At 37.6% G+C, this 18,598-nt stretch overlaps 2 protein-coding genes across 3 annotated transcripts in view; both read right to left on the bottom strand.

The window, feature by feature from the left end:
• PRPF39 (pre-mRNA processing factor 39) overlaps nt 1-7,560 on the bottom strand; it is a 33,858-nt gene extending 26,298 nt beyond the window's left edge. Inside the window, exon 1 of the mRNA XM_068990879.1 lies at nt 7,445-7,560. The gene's annotated coding sequence lies outside the window, so the exon portion shown is untranslated. The remainder of the gene's footprint in view (nt 1-7,444) is intronic.
• A 4,242-nt stretch (nt 7,561-11,802) lies between these two features.
• Nucleotides 11,803-18,598, bottom strand: part of TOGARAM1 (TOG array regulator of axonemal microtubules 1) — a 74,065-nt gene continuing 67,269 nt past the window's right edge. For both annotated transcript variants that reach the window (XM_068991336.1, XM_068991337.1), the window contains 3 exons: nt 16,376-16,595; nt 13,420-13,506; nt 11,803-12,797 (listed from right to left, as the gene is read on the bottom strand). In XM_068991336.1, the coding sequence (XP_068847437.1) occupies nt 12,544-12,797; nt 13,420-13,506; nt 16,376-16,595 (561 nt within the window). In that variant the 3' untranslated portion in view covers nt 11,803-12,543. The remainder of the gene's footprint in view (nt 12,798-13,419; nt 13,507-16,375; nt 16,596-18,598) is intronic.

Below are 18,598 nucleotides of genomic sequence, written 5' to 3'. Positions count from 1 at the left end.
GCTGTGCAGCTTTAAAAAAAAAGGTTAAGAAGGTCAATTTTATCTTATGTGTTTTTACTACAGCAAAAAAAATTTTTGATGGAAGAAGACAGCTAAACTATAATTCAATTAGAAAAGAGGAAATACAAGAGACTAGGAATTAGAACTTTCAGTTCTTTCATTACTAGTTTGGTAAATATTACGAGGGTAGAGGAGGGTGAGTCCTACTTCTCTCCCTTAAAAGGATGAGATTCTAGTCAGTCTTACTTTCCTCACTTTGAAAGGAGACTAGTAATACTTATACCATCGGCTTCACAGGGCCGTTGAGAACATCGGATGAGATAAATGCATGCCAAGGTCCTAAAACTATAAACTCACATAGATCAAGAGATCACTTAAAACAAGTTCCTGAAAAGTGTTATCCAAACTCAAGATGTTATACTTTAAAACTGTCTCCTAGGTGGCTCAGTGGTAAAGAATACGAGACCGGGGTTCGACGCCTGGGTTGGGAAGATCCCCTGGAGGAAATGGCAACCCACTCCAGTATTCTTGCCTGGAAAATCCCATGTACAGAGAAGCCTGGTGGGCTACAGTCCATGGGGTTACGAGAGGCAGACATGACTCAGTGGGTAAACAACTTTAAAATTAATAAGGAAAATAAAAATGAACTTTACAGTGCATCTAGAATTTGTTGTGCAGAGATTTAAGGAGGTGGAAAAAAACCTATTCACTTTGGCTTCAAAAAACTGGTGGTAATCAACACAGTATTCATCTGAAAATATTTCCTGACTTTTCAATTTCAGATTTTTGCTAATTAGATAAAATATAGGTTTAGTTATTATACCGTATACACATGCACAACTCTCCTCTCATGTGCTTCCAATGTAGTTCTGTTTGGCTGGGGTTAAATCAATATTCAGGTTTACATTAGTATGCCTATGTAAACATTTTTTTCAAGCTACTTTGTATACCATAATCACATTTCCTTGCTTCTACCTCTTTAAATCTATCATTTTCATATGCTTCACTGTCTTTGAAAACTGACTCCACATCCTTGAAGAGACCTTATAAAGGTCCTTCAAAACAACTGTCACTCATACTGATCAATTCCATTTCCCCTTCTGGTGCCGTCCTTTCTGAAACCATCTAACCTTCTGCAACAATTTAAATTTGCTTGTCTTATCTAGAATTGTCTCTTCATTTTGATATAAAGAATTCCTTTCACTTATCCTCTGGGGTGAATCTCATTTATAGCAAAATCTGTTTCTTCCTTGATTTACTCCCTCTTGTAGAGAATCATTTTTGTTACTGAAAAAAGGTAAGATTTTCGAGGAATCAAAGCTGCACCCTTAGCAGTGAAAGCTCAGAGTCCTAACCACTGGGAATTCTTAGGATGGCATTCTTTGCGGGTAGAACCCATTAAATGTCAGTGTTCTACACTGCTTCCCTTGGGTTATGTTTTGCCAAAGAAGAATGTTTCAACTTGAGTAAGGCAACAAGCATTCTGGGAGCAAAGAAGACAAACCAGGCTTGTGATCGTACCATTCAACACACAGACTTTCTTTCAATTTCCCATTTTCACTAAGACCCTTCACCCCTGCCCCACCTCCCACCAGCTATGCCAACTTCTCTGGTTTTACCCTCTTCAAATAATGAACATCCAGTTTTTTGCTGGCTATACTAGATGGAGAAGGACAATTTAGCTGTGAACAAAACAAAATCCCAAGGAGCAGACATTACAGTGGGGAGATGGAGGCTTTTTTCCCTAAGTAAATTTCTTCCATATATGTGGCATCAAGTGCTAAGAATAAGAGAGAGGATGAGGTAGCAGGAAAGCCAGTCATGCAGCTATCTAGAAGAGGAAAAGTACAGACAGCAGAAAGGGCATGTTCCGAGATTACTGCTTTGCTTGGCATGTTCACAGAAAAACAGATCAGTAAGAGACAGTATGAAAGGATTTGCTTAAATATCCCTCAATTTGACTTGAATGCTTTCTAAAATTTGTCTTTAGTAAGTATATCAAAGTAAACCTCCTCATGTAAACACCTATTTTATCATTTTTTGCAGCTTGCAGGATTTTAGTTCCCTGACCGAGCATCGAACCCATGCCCCCTACAATGGGAGCATGACCACGGGACTGCAGGGAAGTCCCTAAATGTCTATTTTCAAAAAGCAATGTTGAGGGGAAAAAATAAGCAATGTCAAACTTCCCCAGCGGTCCAGAGGTTAAACATCCACCTGCTGTGACTTCCTTGTTGGTCCAGGGTCAAGAATCTGCCTCGCAATGCAGGGGACACAAGTTCGATCCCTCGTCAGGGAACTAAGATTTCCATATGCCGGAACAACTAAGCTGAACCCTTGAGCTCTGGAGCCTGTGTGCCACAACTACAAAGCCTGAGCATCAAAACTAGAGAGTCTGTGCACTGCAATGATGATCTCATGTGCTGCAATTAAGACCTAACACAGCCAAATAAATAAATATTTGGGGAAAAAAAAAATTCCCGGAGACACGGGTTCAATCCCTGGACCGCTTCGATTCATGTCAAAAAGTATTCTGCCCGTGTTTTCCTGTAAGTGTTTCCCTCTTTTATAATCTTCCCTCCCTTTTGCTCTCTAAGTATTTGTTCTGTACCCCTAAGCACTACTATAAAAATTGAAATACATAACAATTATTTGTCTTCCTCCTTCCCTTGGTCACAATGGATGAAGTATCTCTGCTGCTATCAATGGTCAAACTCTGAACTAATGACTTGGATCACTTCTCCAACCTAACTTCTCAAACATGTTGCTTAACTTATCTTCACGCTCTCCTTATCAGTTTCTCTTAATATATTAGATTACTTCCATTACCCTTCAAATATGTAAAAATATCTTTTATATAACAATTTATAATATACATACTATAACTTAGCTTAACTTATAAAACAAACAAAGGACAATCATAAGCTATGTTGAGGATTTAGATTTTGTTTCAAGTACAATGGCAATCCACCCCAGTATCCTTGCCTGGAAAATCTCATGGACAGAGGAGCCTGGTGGACTGTAGTCCATGGGGTGGCAAAGAGTCGGGCACGACTGAGCGACTAACACACTAACACACTCAAGTACAACAGAAAGACAATGAAGCTGTCTAAGCTTATCTCTGCTCTACACCCTCCTTGCTGTTCAGTTACTAAGTTGTGTCCAACTCTTTCCGACCTCATGGACTGCAGCACACCAGGCTCCTTTGTCCTCCACTATCTCCCGGAGTTTGCTCAAATACATGTCCACCGAGTCGGTGATGCTATCTAAGCATCCTGCCTCTGCCGCCCCCCTTCTCCTTTTGCCTTCAATCTTTCCCAGCATTGGAGTCCTTTCTAGTGAGTCGGCTCTTTGCATCAGGTGACCAAAGTACCAGAGCTTCAGCTTTACCATCAGTCCTTTCAATGAATATTCAGGGCTGATTTGCTTTAGGATTTCCTTAGGTTTGATCTCCTTGCAGTCCAAGGGACTCTCAAGAGGCTTCTCCAGCACTACAATTTGAAAGCATCAACTCTTCAGCTCTCAGCCTTTTTATGGCCCAACTCTCACATCTGTACATGACTACTGGCAAAACCATAGCTTTACTGTACGGACCATTGTTGGCAAGGTGATGTCTCTGCTTTTTAATACGCTGTCTAGGTTTGTTATTGCTTTCCTCCAAGGAGCAAGTGTCTTTTAATCTCATGGCTGAAGTCAGTGTCCACAGTGATTTTCTGTATCCTCCATTTACCCTTAAATTTGGATTCTTCTTCATCACTACTCTGAAATTCTCCCAAAGTCACAATCTCTTTGTTTATAAATCCAACTGGACATGTTCTGATTCATCTTTCTGATCTACTCTTCACTGTATCCAACAGTAATGAAGACTTTCTCTTTAAAAGGCTGTCTCTTGTTGCCCTTTTTCTAACATATCACATTCATCTAGTTTTGTTGTGTGTTCCAGTTCAGCTCATTTCAGCTTCAGGACCTTAGTGTATGTAGTTTCTTCTGTCTGTCTGGAATGCTGCTCCAACTCTTTACCCCACTCAAAGCCTTCAACCTAACTGAAGCCCACCAACTAATCTGGGCAAATTTAAACATCCCTGACTGAAACGTATTCCCAGATCCTCCAAGTAAGTTTGTTTCCCCCAGTGATGCTTCTACAGCATTCTTCCATGGCACACAATCACATTTATGATACTCATTCGATGTTTTTTCCTTTCCAGATTACAAATTCCTTCACAGTAAGGCTCAGGTCTACAGATACGTGGAGATACAATACACATGGAGGTATGATACACACCTAATCCACTGTTTAATAAGTAAAAAAGCATCACAGTCCTTACCCTCCCCACCCAGAGTCCTAAACCTAGCTTAGGTCTCCCGCATCGTAGGCAGATGCTTTACCGCCTGAGCCACAAGGAAAGTCTCACAACAACTGGGAAGTTGTATAATAAAACACTTGGGTTAAAGCCTGATAGAACTGAATTAAAGATCTGGCCCAGTTACTCATTAGGGAACTTTGAGCATGTTACTTAACCTCTCTAAGCCTCATGCCAAATAATCACACATACCTTGCTATAAAGATTAACTATTCTCTTCATTTACACTGTTATGCTACAATATAATCATCTCCCCTTTTGAATAATGTTTTTCAAACTTCAGAATGCCTTGCACCAGTGTATTTTTTTTAAAGAAAAAATACAGAACAGAAAAAAAATCAGAGTGCATTGTACACATTAAGGCCATACTGTTGAAATACACACAGAATCTGACTACTAGATTATTGAACTGCAATGTTACACGAACATCTTATTACGGCTAGTGGCTAAGTCACTTCAGTCGTGTTCGACTCTGTGTGATCCCATAGACGACAGCCCACCAGGCTCCCCCGTCCCTGGGATTCTCCAGGCAAGAACACTGGAGTGGGTTGCCATTTCCTTATCCAATGCATGAAAGTAAAAAGTGGAGGGGAAGTCTCTCAGTCGTGTCCGACTCTTCCTGACCCCACGGACTGCAGCCTACCAGGCTCCTCCATCCATGGGATTTTCCAGGCAAGAGTACTGGAGTGGGGTGCCATCACCTTCTCTGTCCTATTATGTCCTATTGGCTGCAGTCAAAAAAAATGGAAAAACACTGCTACACATAAATTAATTATTATTGAAATATTAAATTCACTGAGAACAGGGTCCCTGGTTTTGTTCACTACTATGTCCCTAGAATCTGAAAGTGTCTAGTATACAATAGCACAATAAATGTTGAAAGACTGAGTGATATATCTGGACCCAACTTAACTTTCCAAAGGTATTAATCTAACAGTATTCCTTATTGTCATTTATAGAGGACAACACATGCTCATGCCTGAGCCTGTGCTCATGATATTCTCTCAGAATAACAAAAACTTCCTTCTGTTCTCAACTCACGCCTTTTTACTACTTTGCACTTTCTTATATAAAACTGTAATGAGATGCATAAAGTCCACAAGTGTAAGAGAAAAATGATATATTAAATGTGAATAAGCAGTACACGAAGTAGTACAGTTCTACATCATACATTTTAAGTTTTAGTTCAGTTATGAGATACATTTATCTAAGAATTCAATATACCATCTTAACATTTAAAAGCTCTTTTGGAGGATGACTTAATTTTTAATAAAATTAAAAATGAGAAATACTCAATTAAAAATGAGAAATCTGATTACCTTAATCTCTTTATAGGTATTTATGCTGACAGAGGTACCAAAATCCTATCATTTATTATTCTTTTCATAAATAGAACATATAAGAATCTGAAGTCATCACTAAGGACTGAAAGTCAGGAGTTTGAGTACTGCAAATCAACTACCTTTGCAATCCTTAAGTCATTCTGTGCCTCATCCACAGATAAGCCAATCTAAAGACTCAAAGTGTTTGGGAAAAAAAGAGACTATCATAATCACTGGCTTTGGCAACTGTTTTCAGAGGCTGAGCAGAATATTTATACAGATTGACCTTTTTAAAGTTTCCATATATTAAGCACTTGCTACGTTCCAGAAACTGGACTTTATTTATTTACATAAATGTTTGCACCACCTTCATATTTTTGGGAAAAAAAATACCATTTGGCTGGAATTATTTTCTTCTCCCTCTGGCTATTTTTCAAAAAAAATTTTTAAATCCTATATTTTATGCGGTATTATTTGCTGGCATACCACAGAAGGGTCTCCTCTCTCTCTTCTATTTACATTATTACCCAAGATTGATACATAGTTTCCTGTACTATACAATAAGAACCTTGTTATTTATCTATTTTATACATCCACTAACCTTTCTCTTGAAAAAAAGCCGTACATACTTTCTATCATTTGATTTATAAGATTCTTTTTCATATTCAATTATAGGTAAGCAAGTAAAATCACTTCCAAATATCATGACACTAAAAAAATCCCCTTTTCAATTCTCACTTCAAATATCTCATACTACCTACTAATTAGCCATCTTTGGTAACCCCTAATTATTCCAGAGCACACAATCTTGAGAACTTGTCTTCCTTAGCAGAACTCCTTTCATTAATATTATCCCTACCGGCGGCCAACCAGTGGAAAAGTTCCAACTTCTACAACTTTAGAATGGGGGGAGGGGAAGAATACACCTGACAGTATTTGCTTGTTTTTCCATCCATTTACTAGCTCTCAGAACCCAAAATACTTAAGTTCCAATGCTTTTTCAGGCTTCAACCTTTACAGCCGCAAAAAAGTGTTAAGTATTTCTGAACAGGAATATTAAACAACCTTTACAACCGTAAAAAAGTGCTAACTATTTCTGAACAGCAATATTAAACTTAAAGGTAATATTTTAGTTGGCATAAATATAGTACATAATACTAACTGAAGACGTGATTTTTAGAACGAGAAAAACAGCAGTGTTGGTCTCTGGCTACAAAAGATAAACACTGGTTTTGCTGCTTCCATTCTATCCTGCCAAAAGCTTTAACTGATCTCTGGGGTGCTGTGACTCAAGAGTCCTAGAGTCAGAACGCGAAACGCGCCCTACCAGGCGCCTAAAAGTTTTACCCAATTTGTATCGCATTCTCCCAAACCTCTGGGTCCCTTCCACTTCCAGTCGTCCCAGTCACACTGGTTCCCAGCTCTCACGAAAGCAAGGGCTTTAGACTTATCCCCAAAGCGCTTCCTAAATCCAAGTTGAGGCCCACAGTTCCCCGCCCGTCCTAAGGCGCCGGAAGAGAAACGAGTGGTCTAAGAAAAGAAACCTCGCACTGCTCCACCCAACAGGTGGGAATGAGAAGGGATGGACAGCTGGGCCGCGAGGCCAAGTCAGGCCTCAAAACAGGGCGGGAGAGCGAGGCCGCAGCCCCAGAGCGGCCTGAAACAAGGCAGGCCCCTTCTAGACCAGCGTAACAGAACGCCCCCACCCCCACCCCATACCCCCCACCCCCGGCCAATTCCAAGGCGCCCGCCCCAGCTGACCTGACGATGGATGCCACTGAATTCCATGAGCCACAGTCTGGGCCAGCTGAGTCGAAGATGGCACTTTAACAGTCCCCGTCCCCACTAACACAGCAGTCGCCACCAGCACCACAGCCTCCTCCTCGAGAGCGCGGCGCGCATGCGTCGGAGCCCCTAGAGGCGAGGGAGTCACGTGGTTGCGCAGCACGCAGGTCTCGCCCTCCGCGAGACGTGGACCGGGCAGGCCCCGCCCCGCTGCCTTGAGAGCCTGGCTGCTGCTCCTACCCGGCGTTCCCTCTACTTGGACATCCGAAACAGAAAGCGGGTCCTTAGGGCTTTTCGTACCTCAGATCTTAGACACAGACAGCGCCCCGCCCCGCCAAAGAAAAATGCTGTTATTCTTTTTTGGGCAAACAACTGCCTAAAATTCACCCCTTTACCTAAAAATGAACAGAAATTCAGCCTTAAACTCATAAATCTCACGATGATATTTGGACTCCGGAGAAGGAAATGATAACCCTCTCCAGTATTCTTGTCTGGAAAATCCCATGGACAGAGGAGCCTTTTGGGCTGCAGTCCAGAGGGTTGTGAAAGAGTTGGACCTAACTTAATGATTAAACAATAAGCATCAATTAAAAAATGTCCTTTTTGTTCATGCCAGCTGGATATTTTCCCCCTTTTGTCTATCTTCCCTTTCCTCTTGTCCTCTTGGTCATAGACTTAGTAAATTAAAACTGAAATTTAAACTCAGAACTCTCCCAGGAATTCCCTGGCAGTCCAGTGGTTAGGACTCTGCACTTGGACTGCTGAAGGCCTGGTTCAATTCCTGCTGAGGGAACTTACATCCCACAAACCTGGCAGTGGCAAATAAATAAAAGAATGAATGAATTCAGAACTCTGCCTTCAGAGTCAACTTCTCTCACAGGGCTCCGAAAGCATGACACTTATCTCTTCCCCACCAACTGCTTTTCCTCGGAGTATTCTCCATTTCAGTTAATGGTATCACCATCCACGTCTCTAGAGTGAGAAAACTTTATTAACTTTGACTCCTTTATGTTCCAAATCTAAGTATGTCATCAGTTTAGTCAAGCCTGCCATGAGAGTACCTTTCAGACCTTTTCTTTCAATTCTCAGTGCTTCTGTTCTTTAGACCTTTACTGTCTAGAATCTGGGAGATCACTACCCTCTCTCTTGTTGAAACCTCCGGTAACCTCCCAATCTTTTAACACATTGAAAAGGCGTACCTTCTCAATCCACTAGGCTGGAACATTGGATGAAATCCATTTGCCACAGGATGCCTTCAGATGGATGTTTCCGACCAGCTATCTGTCTTCTACTGGTTCAGTTCAGTTCAGTCGCTCAGTCGTGTCTGACTCTTTGCGACCCCATGAATCGCAGCGCGCCAGGCCTCCCTGTCCAGCACCAACTCCCGGAGTTCACCCAGATTCACGTCCATCGAGTCGGTGATGCCATGCAGCCATCTCGTCCTCTGTCGTCCCCTTCTCCTCCTGCCCCCAATCCCTCCCACCATCAGAGTCTTTCCCAATGAGTCTACTCTTCGCATTAGGTGGCCAAAGTACTGGAGTTTCAGCTTTAGCATCATTCCCTCCAAAGAAATCTCAGGGCTGATCTCCTTCAGAATGGACTGGTTGGATCTCCTTGCAGTCCAAGGGACTCTCAAGAGTCTTCTCCAACACCACAGTTCAAAAGCATCAATTCTTAGGGGCTCAGCCTTCTTCACAGTCCAACTCTCACATCCATACATGACTATTGGAAAAATACCCTTGACTAGATGCAGCATAAGCCTTGAAAACATTACTCCAGAATATACTTCAAACATACATAACATTCAACATTTTATTTAAGTACTATTTATTTAGCACCCAGTATAGGCCAAGGCACCCAGGATACGCAGAGGTGAACAGCACATTCAAGACTGGGTCATAATTTGGTACCACACCATTGTCTTAGTTTTACATAGCACTGAATCAAACATTCCATGCTCCAGTATTTAAAAACTAAAAAAAAAGACTATTTTGCTAAACCTACAATTCACTTTAATCCCTTGAAATCTATGTTTACCCCATTGTTGCCCACAGAAGAGTTTGAGTTTAGGTACTTTTTTACAGTACACATTATGAGACTTTAATTCATTGTTAATACAGTACTTAAATGATTTTCCCTTCATCTGATCTATTTAACTTAACCAGCAACAAAGTAGGATTAGCTTATTTTGGCACTAAAGATTTCTATAGGTTTCTGCCCATCTTTCCTCAACTTCATTTGCTGCTGGGAAAATTAACTTTGGGTAGAATTTGAGTTTACAAATGCTTTTTCATACATAATCCCATGTTAATTTTGTACCTCACTTCAACGGCAGGATACATGTAAGGTTTAACAAGTAATAGTAAAACTGGGTTCCAGATCCATGCTTTCTAAATTGAAGTCTTATGCTGTTTATAATTTGTTGCTTTTATTTCTTCTCATCTTCCTTCTAGTCATTTCACTACCTTCCTAAGCACTTTGATTTTCACTACTTTGTCTCTTTTCTTCTGTTACCTTTATTTTCAGACTTTATGAAATTTAAATTTTATTACACAGGCAATACACGTTGCTCATTTCTGAAAAAAATAAAAACTGGATAATAGTACACTGAAAAAATTAACTTTTTATCCAGAGATTACCATTAGTCTCATATTGGTGTATACAATTCCAGTTCTGTCTTGTGTGTGTGTCTGTTTAATAAAGAGACACTATATGTACGTAATCAGGCTTTTCCCTTTAACATATTGTGAACACTGTCCTGTGGTTAACATTTTAAATAAATATATGCTATCGATTCTGTTGGGTAAATATGCCATTTAAATTCTTTTATTTTTTTTTGATTTGCACCGCTGGTGGTGTGATAGTGTAAAAAAAAATTCCTTTATTTACACCTTCAGCTTTTCTTTAGTTCTATCAGTTCTAGAAGTCTTCAGTTCTTTTTGACTTCCAGATTAGTAACAGTTCTTGGCAATATGCTAGACTTCTGCGTGCTCAGTATCCACAAGTTGCTAATATAGAGAAAAATATTTAAGGTGTGAGACTCTGTTATGGCTATTTTATTTATAACAAAAACACACAGACTACATGAATTTTCCACATTATTAATAGTCATATACTTACTGTACTTTTTTCAATGCAAAATTCAAACTTTTATCTACTGAAAATGATGGATGACTAAATTTATGTATATAGTAGTGCTCTTCTTTGGCCTCTAATGTAAAATTTACCTTCAATATATCCAACAATCAGTGTTAACTTTAGTAGGCACATTTGCAATGAAACAAGGGCAATGGTTAAAATTAATAAAATTTAGAATCTGTAACTGTTTTAATAATAAGTATCATAAAGGGTGAAGCAAAATTTAATGGTGATTTCAGAGTTACAAGTGAAGTCAAAAGTCTAGGCCAGGTGCTCTGGCAAACTACATCAGAGGCCCAAGCTAAGAACTTTTTTATATTTGTAAAGGATTGTTTTTCTTCTTTTTCAAAAGAGCAAAACGAAGAATATGCCACAATCTGTGGCTTACGAAGCCAAAATTATTTATTTTCTGGTGCTTTACAGAAAATGTTTGCTAACTTTTGACCTAAATAATAGGCATATAATACAATACATTTAGAAGAAAATGAATTTTAGATGTATGTAATTATAAATGTGTATATAAATACAGGAAAAGTAGCCACATCTTTACTCTCCTTTCAGATTAGCTTCAATCTTTTTTTTTTTACTGTTGCGCTCAGAAATTACAGATTAATACAAAGAACCACAATTTAAAAAGTAGCCAAACACATTACAAATGTATACATTTGTTAATGACACAAGAAGTGAAAAAGAATGAAGACAGTCTACAATTGTAATAAAGTGATCTTAGAGTAAACTACAACATAGAATCACAGAATTTTAGAGCAAAATGGAACCTTAAAAATCATCTAGTCTAGTCTTCACAGGTCACAGATGAGAAAACCGAGGCCTGTATCTGGCAAGTGGCTTGCGCAAGTTCATAGAGATAATTTTCTGTAAAACTATAACTATAACCCAGGTCTACTGTTAGGTCAATAGAGATAGGTCAAAACTGCATCAAGTATAACAGGTGAAAGTGATAGGTCAATACCCGTAGAGGTCAATACCTGATATATATATATTTCCCATTTTAATATACATTGAAGTTGGAAAAATAGGACACCTCTCACACATCTACAGAAATAAATCCTTTTATTATATAACATTCCTTTTCTTTTTTAAGATGCATACAGTACTTGTAGCCCAAGAATTCTGAGAAAAGCTAGAGAAGACCTGGCACTATACTTGAGAATTATACAACTGGGCAGCAAAATAACACCTTTATAAATGTCAGGACATATAGACATAAAAATTTAGCGTTTGCACACAAAAATAGGGAAGTTACATTCAACACGTTTTCTTAAATGTGCATTTAATGTTTAAATGTTTTCTAAAACTTTGGTCATCATGCTTTATTATAACTTGTAAAATTTCACAATTATGTAGATGATTAAACCCAACTGGTAAGCAAATATTTCACTTAACACAGCAGCAAAAGCAAGCTAATACTGCACAATCATATTAGCAGACTGATTTCAGAAATACATGTTTTTCACAAATAGCACATAAAACATAGTTTGTGATAACATAGTTCAATGACTTTTCTTCCACTTCATTAAACAAGGCTGAGTAATGAGACATAGCAAAACATGATTACATAACAAAAAGTATATTTTTAATTAAAAGTCTAATTGTACATATAGGGCAACAAATTGCAGTTTCTACAGAATAGTGCAAATAAGTGGGACTTTTCTCAAAAATATTAAATTGGATTCACTCCACATGCCTCAGATTTCATGAGCATTAGATTATATTATTTTAGATTTTTGTGTGATGGGTACAAGTGATAGGGTTGATGTAGGACAGATGTGTACTCATAGGCTGCAAATAAAAATAGTTATTGACTTAATTACTGGATGAGAAGCACAGGCACTGAAAACCTAACTTTAACAAACTTCCATTTGTTATCATGTAAACAGTTTTGTTCATCATATTTCATCAAAGACTCATAATTCATTTTAAATTGTCATATCAAGCAATTCTTCTAAACTCTTTTTTATATGTGATGGTTGAGATGCAGCCTGATTTAACAGATTCTGACCCATCTGTGTAAAAAGTGCTTTTGATAATTTAGCTGTGGCTGTTCGTATATTTCCTCCAGCTCCAGGCAAAGAGCCACTATTTGTCATGTTCCCTAAGAGATGCCATAAAACAACCAACACTTTCTGTTCTGTTGCATGGGGCTTCCTTTGATAAAGTTCCATAACAATATCTGAAACACAAAAATAGTAAACAGTGAGGTTTTTTTTTTTTTTTAAAAGAAACCCAAACAAATTCAAGTTCTGACAATTAAAAAGCATATAAAATAAACTAGGCTTCTTTCCTGACATTTGAGCTAAAATATTCAGCATCTTAAAAAAATTAAGGCCAGAAACTTTGCTCCCAAAGATTGGGATCTTCAAGTATTAGAAATCTATATATGACAGGCAAAAGTAGTAAAAACAGAAATCAAACCAAAAATTCATCTCAGTGTTTTCCAAATGTAGTTTTATCAAGACATACACATTTTAAACTCCTGGACCTTTCATTAAACACAATTTGAAACAGCAGTTTTCTATATGTACCAATATTTGATTTTAATATCTTTTATTGATCCTGTTTATTTCTCATAACAAGACTTTTTTACTGGGGGGGAAAAGGAACAAAATTCTTTTGAAGAAAATTTTTGGGGTAAAAGTCTTAAAAGGTCTTTTTACAGATCATTATACAATTTATTTCTACTTCATAGATAATGATATTGAGCTTGGTAGCTATCCTAAAATTGAGTTGAAATGCCCATCAGTGTAACCTTAATCAATCAACTATTTAAGAAATAACAATTTAAAAATTTTTACCAGCAAGCTTTTCAGTCATATCCTGTTTTGCCTTTCCATTTAAAAACTGGGCTTTTGTGCAAAATGGCTGTAGAAGTAAGTAATTATCTAAACAAAAAGAATAACACAGAGACACATTTTTAAACAGTTATAAAGATCTTATTTATTTTCCATTCCGTAGGACTGAAAGGAAAAAAATCATGTAAATGAATGAAATGTGTTAGAAAGATTTAATCTACAGTTTAAAAATTTAAAAAATTCACTATAAAACCTTAATACAATAATATTCTTAAAGCAAATAAAAAGTAAAAATACCTCAAAGAATATTAAAGGAGCCATTATATGGTATAAAAAAGAAAAAGAACTACTTATCTCCTAGGCATCTTATTCCAAATGATAGTATACAGGTTTATCAAAAAAAAAGAAAAAGAAATAAAGAATTTAAATTTTGGGATAGTTTTTACCTTCATTGATTTTTTTCAAATTTTTAATTTTATAGTTTCACAGGAAATATCAAAGATAGTACAGAGAGGCCTTGTGTACTTTCACCCAAATTACATCTTTCATAATTATAGTATACATCAAAACAAGGAATTTGGCATTAGTACAGCATGTGTATATAGTTCTATACCATTTTATCACATGTGCAGATCTGTGAAACTATCACTACAGTTAAGATACAGAACTATTGTATCACCACAAAGACCTATAGCTTTACATATACTGACTCCTTCTAAACTGCTGTTAAACCCTGATAGCCACTAATTTGCTTTCCATCTCTGCAAATTTGTCATTTTGAAAAAGTTATACACATGGAATCCTATAGCAGGCGACCTTTTGGGGTTGGCTTTTTTCTCTCAGTATAATGACCTTGAGATCCATCCAAACTGTTGCATGTGTCCATAACCCATTCCTTTCTACTGCTAAGTATTTTATGGTATGGATATATCAAGTTTTTTCACCATTAACCCACTGAATTATACTTAGGCAATTGACAGTCTGGGGCTATTACAAACAGAGCTGCTATGAACAATTATGTACAGGTTTTTGCATGAACATAAGACTTCACTGCTCTGGAATAAAGGCCTAGGAAAACAACTGATAGGTAAGTGCATGCTTAGTTTTTTTAAGAAATAGCCAAACAATTTTCTAAAGTGGCTATGATTTTTTATTTACATTCTCACCAGCAATGTATCAGATCCAGTTTCTCTGCACCTTGTTAGCATTTGGTGGTGTCACTATGTTTAATTTTAGCTGTTCTAATACTTGCTATGAACTGAATGTTTGCATGCCTCACCCAAACTTATACCTTGAAACCCAATTCCCAGTGTGATGGTGCTTGAAAATGGGGATTTAGGGGAGGAAATAAGGTTACGAAGGTGGAGCCTTCATCAATGAGATTACTGCCTTCATAAAAGAGGCTCTAAGAGCTCCCGTCCCTTCCACCATGTGAGAACACAGCCAGAAGATGGCCACTTATAAACCAGGAAGAGGGCCCTCACCCAACAACAAATCTGTTGATGCTTTGATCATGGATTTCCCAGGCTTCAAGAACTGTGAGAAATAAGTATGTGTTGTTTTTAGGTCATCCAAGCTATGGTAGTTTGTTATAACTACCCAAAAAGACTAACACACTTGTATAATGATCATGATTTTAATTTGTATTTATATTTTCTTAGTGACTGGTAATGTTACACATCTTTTCATGTGTTTATTTTCCATCCATATAAATGTTGCCTTCATGTCCTTTGCCCATTTTCTAAATAGGGTTTTATGTTTTTTTTTTTTTTTTTTGATGTTGAGTTTTAAGAATTCTTTCTTTCTCTCTCTTTCTCTTAGCTGCACTATGTGGCTTGTGGGATCTTAGTTTCCCGACCAGGGATCAAATCTGGACTCCTTGCAGTGGAAGTGCCAGCAATTCCCACAAGTTCTTTATATATTCTGAAAGTCAAAGTTGCTCAGCTGTGTCCAACTCTTTGTGACTCCATGGACTGTAGCCTGCCATGCTCCTCTGTCCATGGAATTCTCCAGGCAAGAATACAGGAGTGGGTAGCCATTTCCTTCTCTAGGGATCTTCCTGACCCAGGAATCGAGCTGGGGTCTCCTGCATGGCAGGTGGATTTTTTTTTTATCAGCTGAGCTACCAGGGAACCCCCTTATATATTCTAGATAAGCATATGTATCAGATACATGGTTTGCAAATATTTTCTGCAAATCTGTAGTTTGTCTGGAAGGATGGCTGGAATGGTGGCATCATAGAGGACGACTTGTCCAGTTAGTTACAAGCTAAACTACAGGACCATGGTTCTAGGATGGAGACTTCATAGCATCCTAAACAGGTGCTGAAGCAACCTAAACTTGAATTGTTTACTAAATTCTAGAAAAGAGAGTCCAGGATGGGATTCTCTTAAAAACTATATTTATTTCACTATCTATTTGGACTTATTTTTGTAACACAAAAATAAATATTTTGATCTAAAAACAGTCTTTTGCAAAGTAAATGTGAAGTAAACGTAATAACCACTATGTTACAGAAATGGGATGCAAAGGAAATGTTTTAAATTTTGATGAAGTTCAATTTATGGACTTTATATAGATCATACTTTTAATGCCATGCTAACAACTCTTCACCAGGCCTAAGTTCTAAGGATTTTCTCATATATTCTATAAGTTATACAGTTAAATCTTGCATTTAAATCTATGATCAATTTTGAGTTCACTTTGTATCAGATGTGATGTTGAGGTAGAAAAATAACTGAAAAGTTAAAATTAAAGGTAGAGAAAGTCAGTTTAATGGCATGGTATTTAATCACTAAAAATAATTAAAACTGCTACTGAGCAAATTTTAAAAAATTTATCACAACATTAAGTGACAAAAACTGAATAGCTAGGATTTTGGCATTTTAGAAAATGTGTAGAATGAGAAAGCACAAAAGTAAAGCCAAAATAATCTGAATGCCAAAGTAAGATTTCTTACCTACGTGCTGACTCAGTGCCTGAACAACATTGGTGGCAGCAGCATAGATGCCTGGATTCTTGGAATTCAGATTGTTATCTACTATTGCTGGGATTAGCATGTTGATTATAGGAGATAAGTTGTCTCTAAGCAAAGGAATCATTTTGTGCATTGTTTCTAGAGCCACCAGGTTTACTTTACTATTGGAATCATGAAGCCGAGATTTAAAAGCATCAAAGATCTGAAAGTAAATTGGTAAATTAAAGTGAAATAATGTTGATATCTATTATATTTAAATTCCTAACGGCATTTCATAGTTTTCATCCTACTAAAGCATAGACATACTATTTAAAACACACACACACACACATCTCATTTAACTTGGACTGAGACAACAGGAACTTCATAAAAATTTGGATGTTAGTGTCCAATCTTCTTACAGCAAGAAAAGAAGCCTTCAAAATCCACCTAAAAAGAGATCCTACTAAATTAAGGTTGAGAAATTTGGTTCAATAAAAAATGCTGTTTTCTGAAAGTGTAGGTTAGTTTAGCTAACTTTAAGAACTTAAAGGTTTCTATTCTTATCTCTATTTGTAACAGAAGTAGACGTGTAGGTTTTACTAGAGATTTGACCTAGTTTCAGATTTAAGTTTTTATTATTACCTCTTAATCTGAGTACTTAAACAATAGAGACTCCCTCTTCTAATTCTTAGCTTTTGTAAATTCAAGATATAATGAAGTAAATGTTGAGCAATTTAACTATGTCAGGTGAGGAAAGAGCTATTCTATGAGAATGTGACTATTAACTAATAATCCATGATATACATCATATATAAGTGTTAGTGTTAGGCACTCAGTCATGTCCGACTCTTTGCAACCCCATGGGCTGTAGCTTGCTAGGCTTCTCAGTCCATGGAACTCTACAGGCAAGAATAATGGAGTAGGTTACTAGTAGAATTTAATGACTAAATTACTAATGGAATCGACTGAACCAAATTCTGAGGAAGTATAAGTAATCTATGCTCTGGCACCACTAACATTTATTACTGCTTCCCTTTCTATTGCTTCTAGTCTTCCCATATAAGTTATAAAATATAAATGCATATTTATAAATACATATTAACATAATATATAAAATTAGCACAAGCAGATTTCTAATTTACATATGAAACTTTCATTATTTATTCCTAAGTAATATCAAGTCAGGCTGGATGAAGCACAAGTTGGAATCAAGATTGCTGGGAGAAATATCAATAACCTCAGATATGCAGATGATACCACCCTAAAAGGCAGAAAGTGAAAAGGAACTAAAGAGACTCTTGATGAAGGTGAAAGAGGAGCATGAAAAAGCTGGCTAAAACTCAACACGCAAAAAACAAGATCATGGCATTCGGTCCCATCACTTCATGGCAAATAGATGAGTAAACAATAGAAACAGTGAGACTTTATTTTGGGGGGTTCCAAAATTACTGCAGATGGTGACTGCAACCATGAAATTAAAAGATGCTTGTTCCTTGGAAGAAAAGCTATGACCAAGCTAGAGAGCTTATTAAAAAGCAGAGACATTACTTTGCTGACAAAGGTCCATCTAATCAAAGCTATGATTTTCCCAGTAGTCATGTATGGATGTGAGAGTTGGACCATAAAGAAAGCTGAGCGCCGAAGAATTGATGCTTTTGAACTGTGGTGTTGGAGAAGACTCTTGAGATCCAACTAGTCAATCTAAAGGAACTCAGTCCTGAATATTCATTGGAAGGACTGATGCTGAAGCTGAAACGTCAATACTCTGGCCACCTGATGCAGAGAACTGACTCACTGGAAAAGACCCTGATGCTGGGAAAGATGGAAGGCAGGAAGAGAAGGGGACAACAGAGGATGAGATGGTTGGATGGCATCATCGACTCGATGGACATGAGTTTGAGCAAGCTCTGGGAGTTGGTGATGGACAGGGAAGCCTGGAGTGCTGCAGTCCATGGGGTTGCAGAGAGTTGGACAGAACTGAGCGACTGAACTAAACTGAATATCAAGTCTCTTAAATGCCCTGGTTTTTAAAATACTGATTGATTCGCTCAATTCTTTTTTTTTTTTGGCCCCACTGCATGGCTTTTGGGGATCATAGTTCCCCAACCAGGGACTGAACCTGGGTTATGAGTGAAGGTCTAGAATCCTAACCATCAGGCTACCAAGGGCCTCTCTTACTCAATATACATATTTACAGACTGCCAGGTTCTGAGAACTCTGAGA

The sequence above is a fragment of the Capricornis sumatraensis genome, chromosome 19 (assembly GCF_032405125.1).
Source record: "Capricornis sumatraensis isolate serow.1 chromosome 19, serow.2, whole genome shotgun sequence".
NCBI classification, from domain to species: Eukaryota; Metazoa; Chordata; class Mammalia; order Artiodactyla; family Bovidae; genus Capricornis; species Capricornis sumatraensis.
The sequence above is the reverse complement of the archived record's forward strand: the minus strand, read 5'-3'. Positions and strand labels throughout refer to the sequence as shown.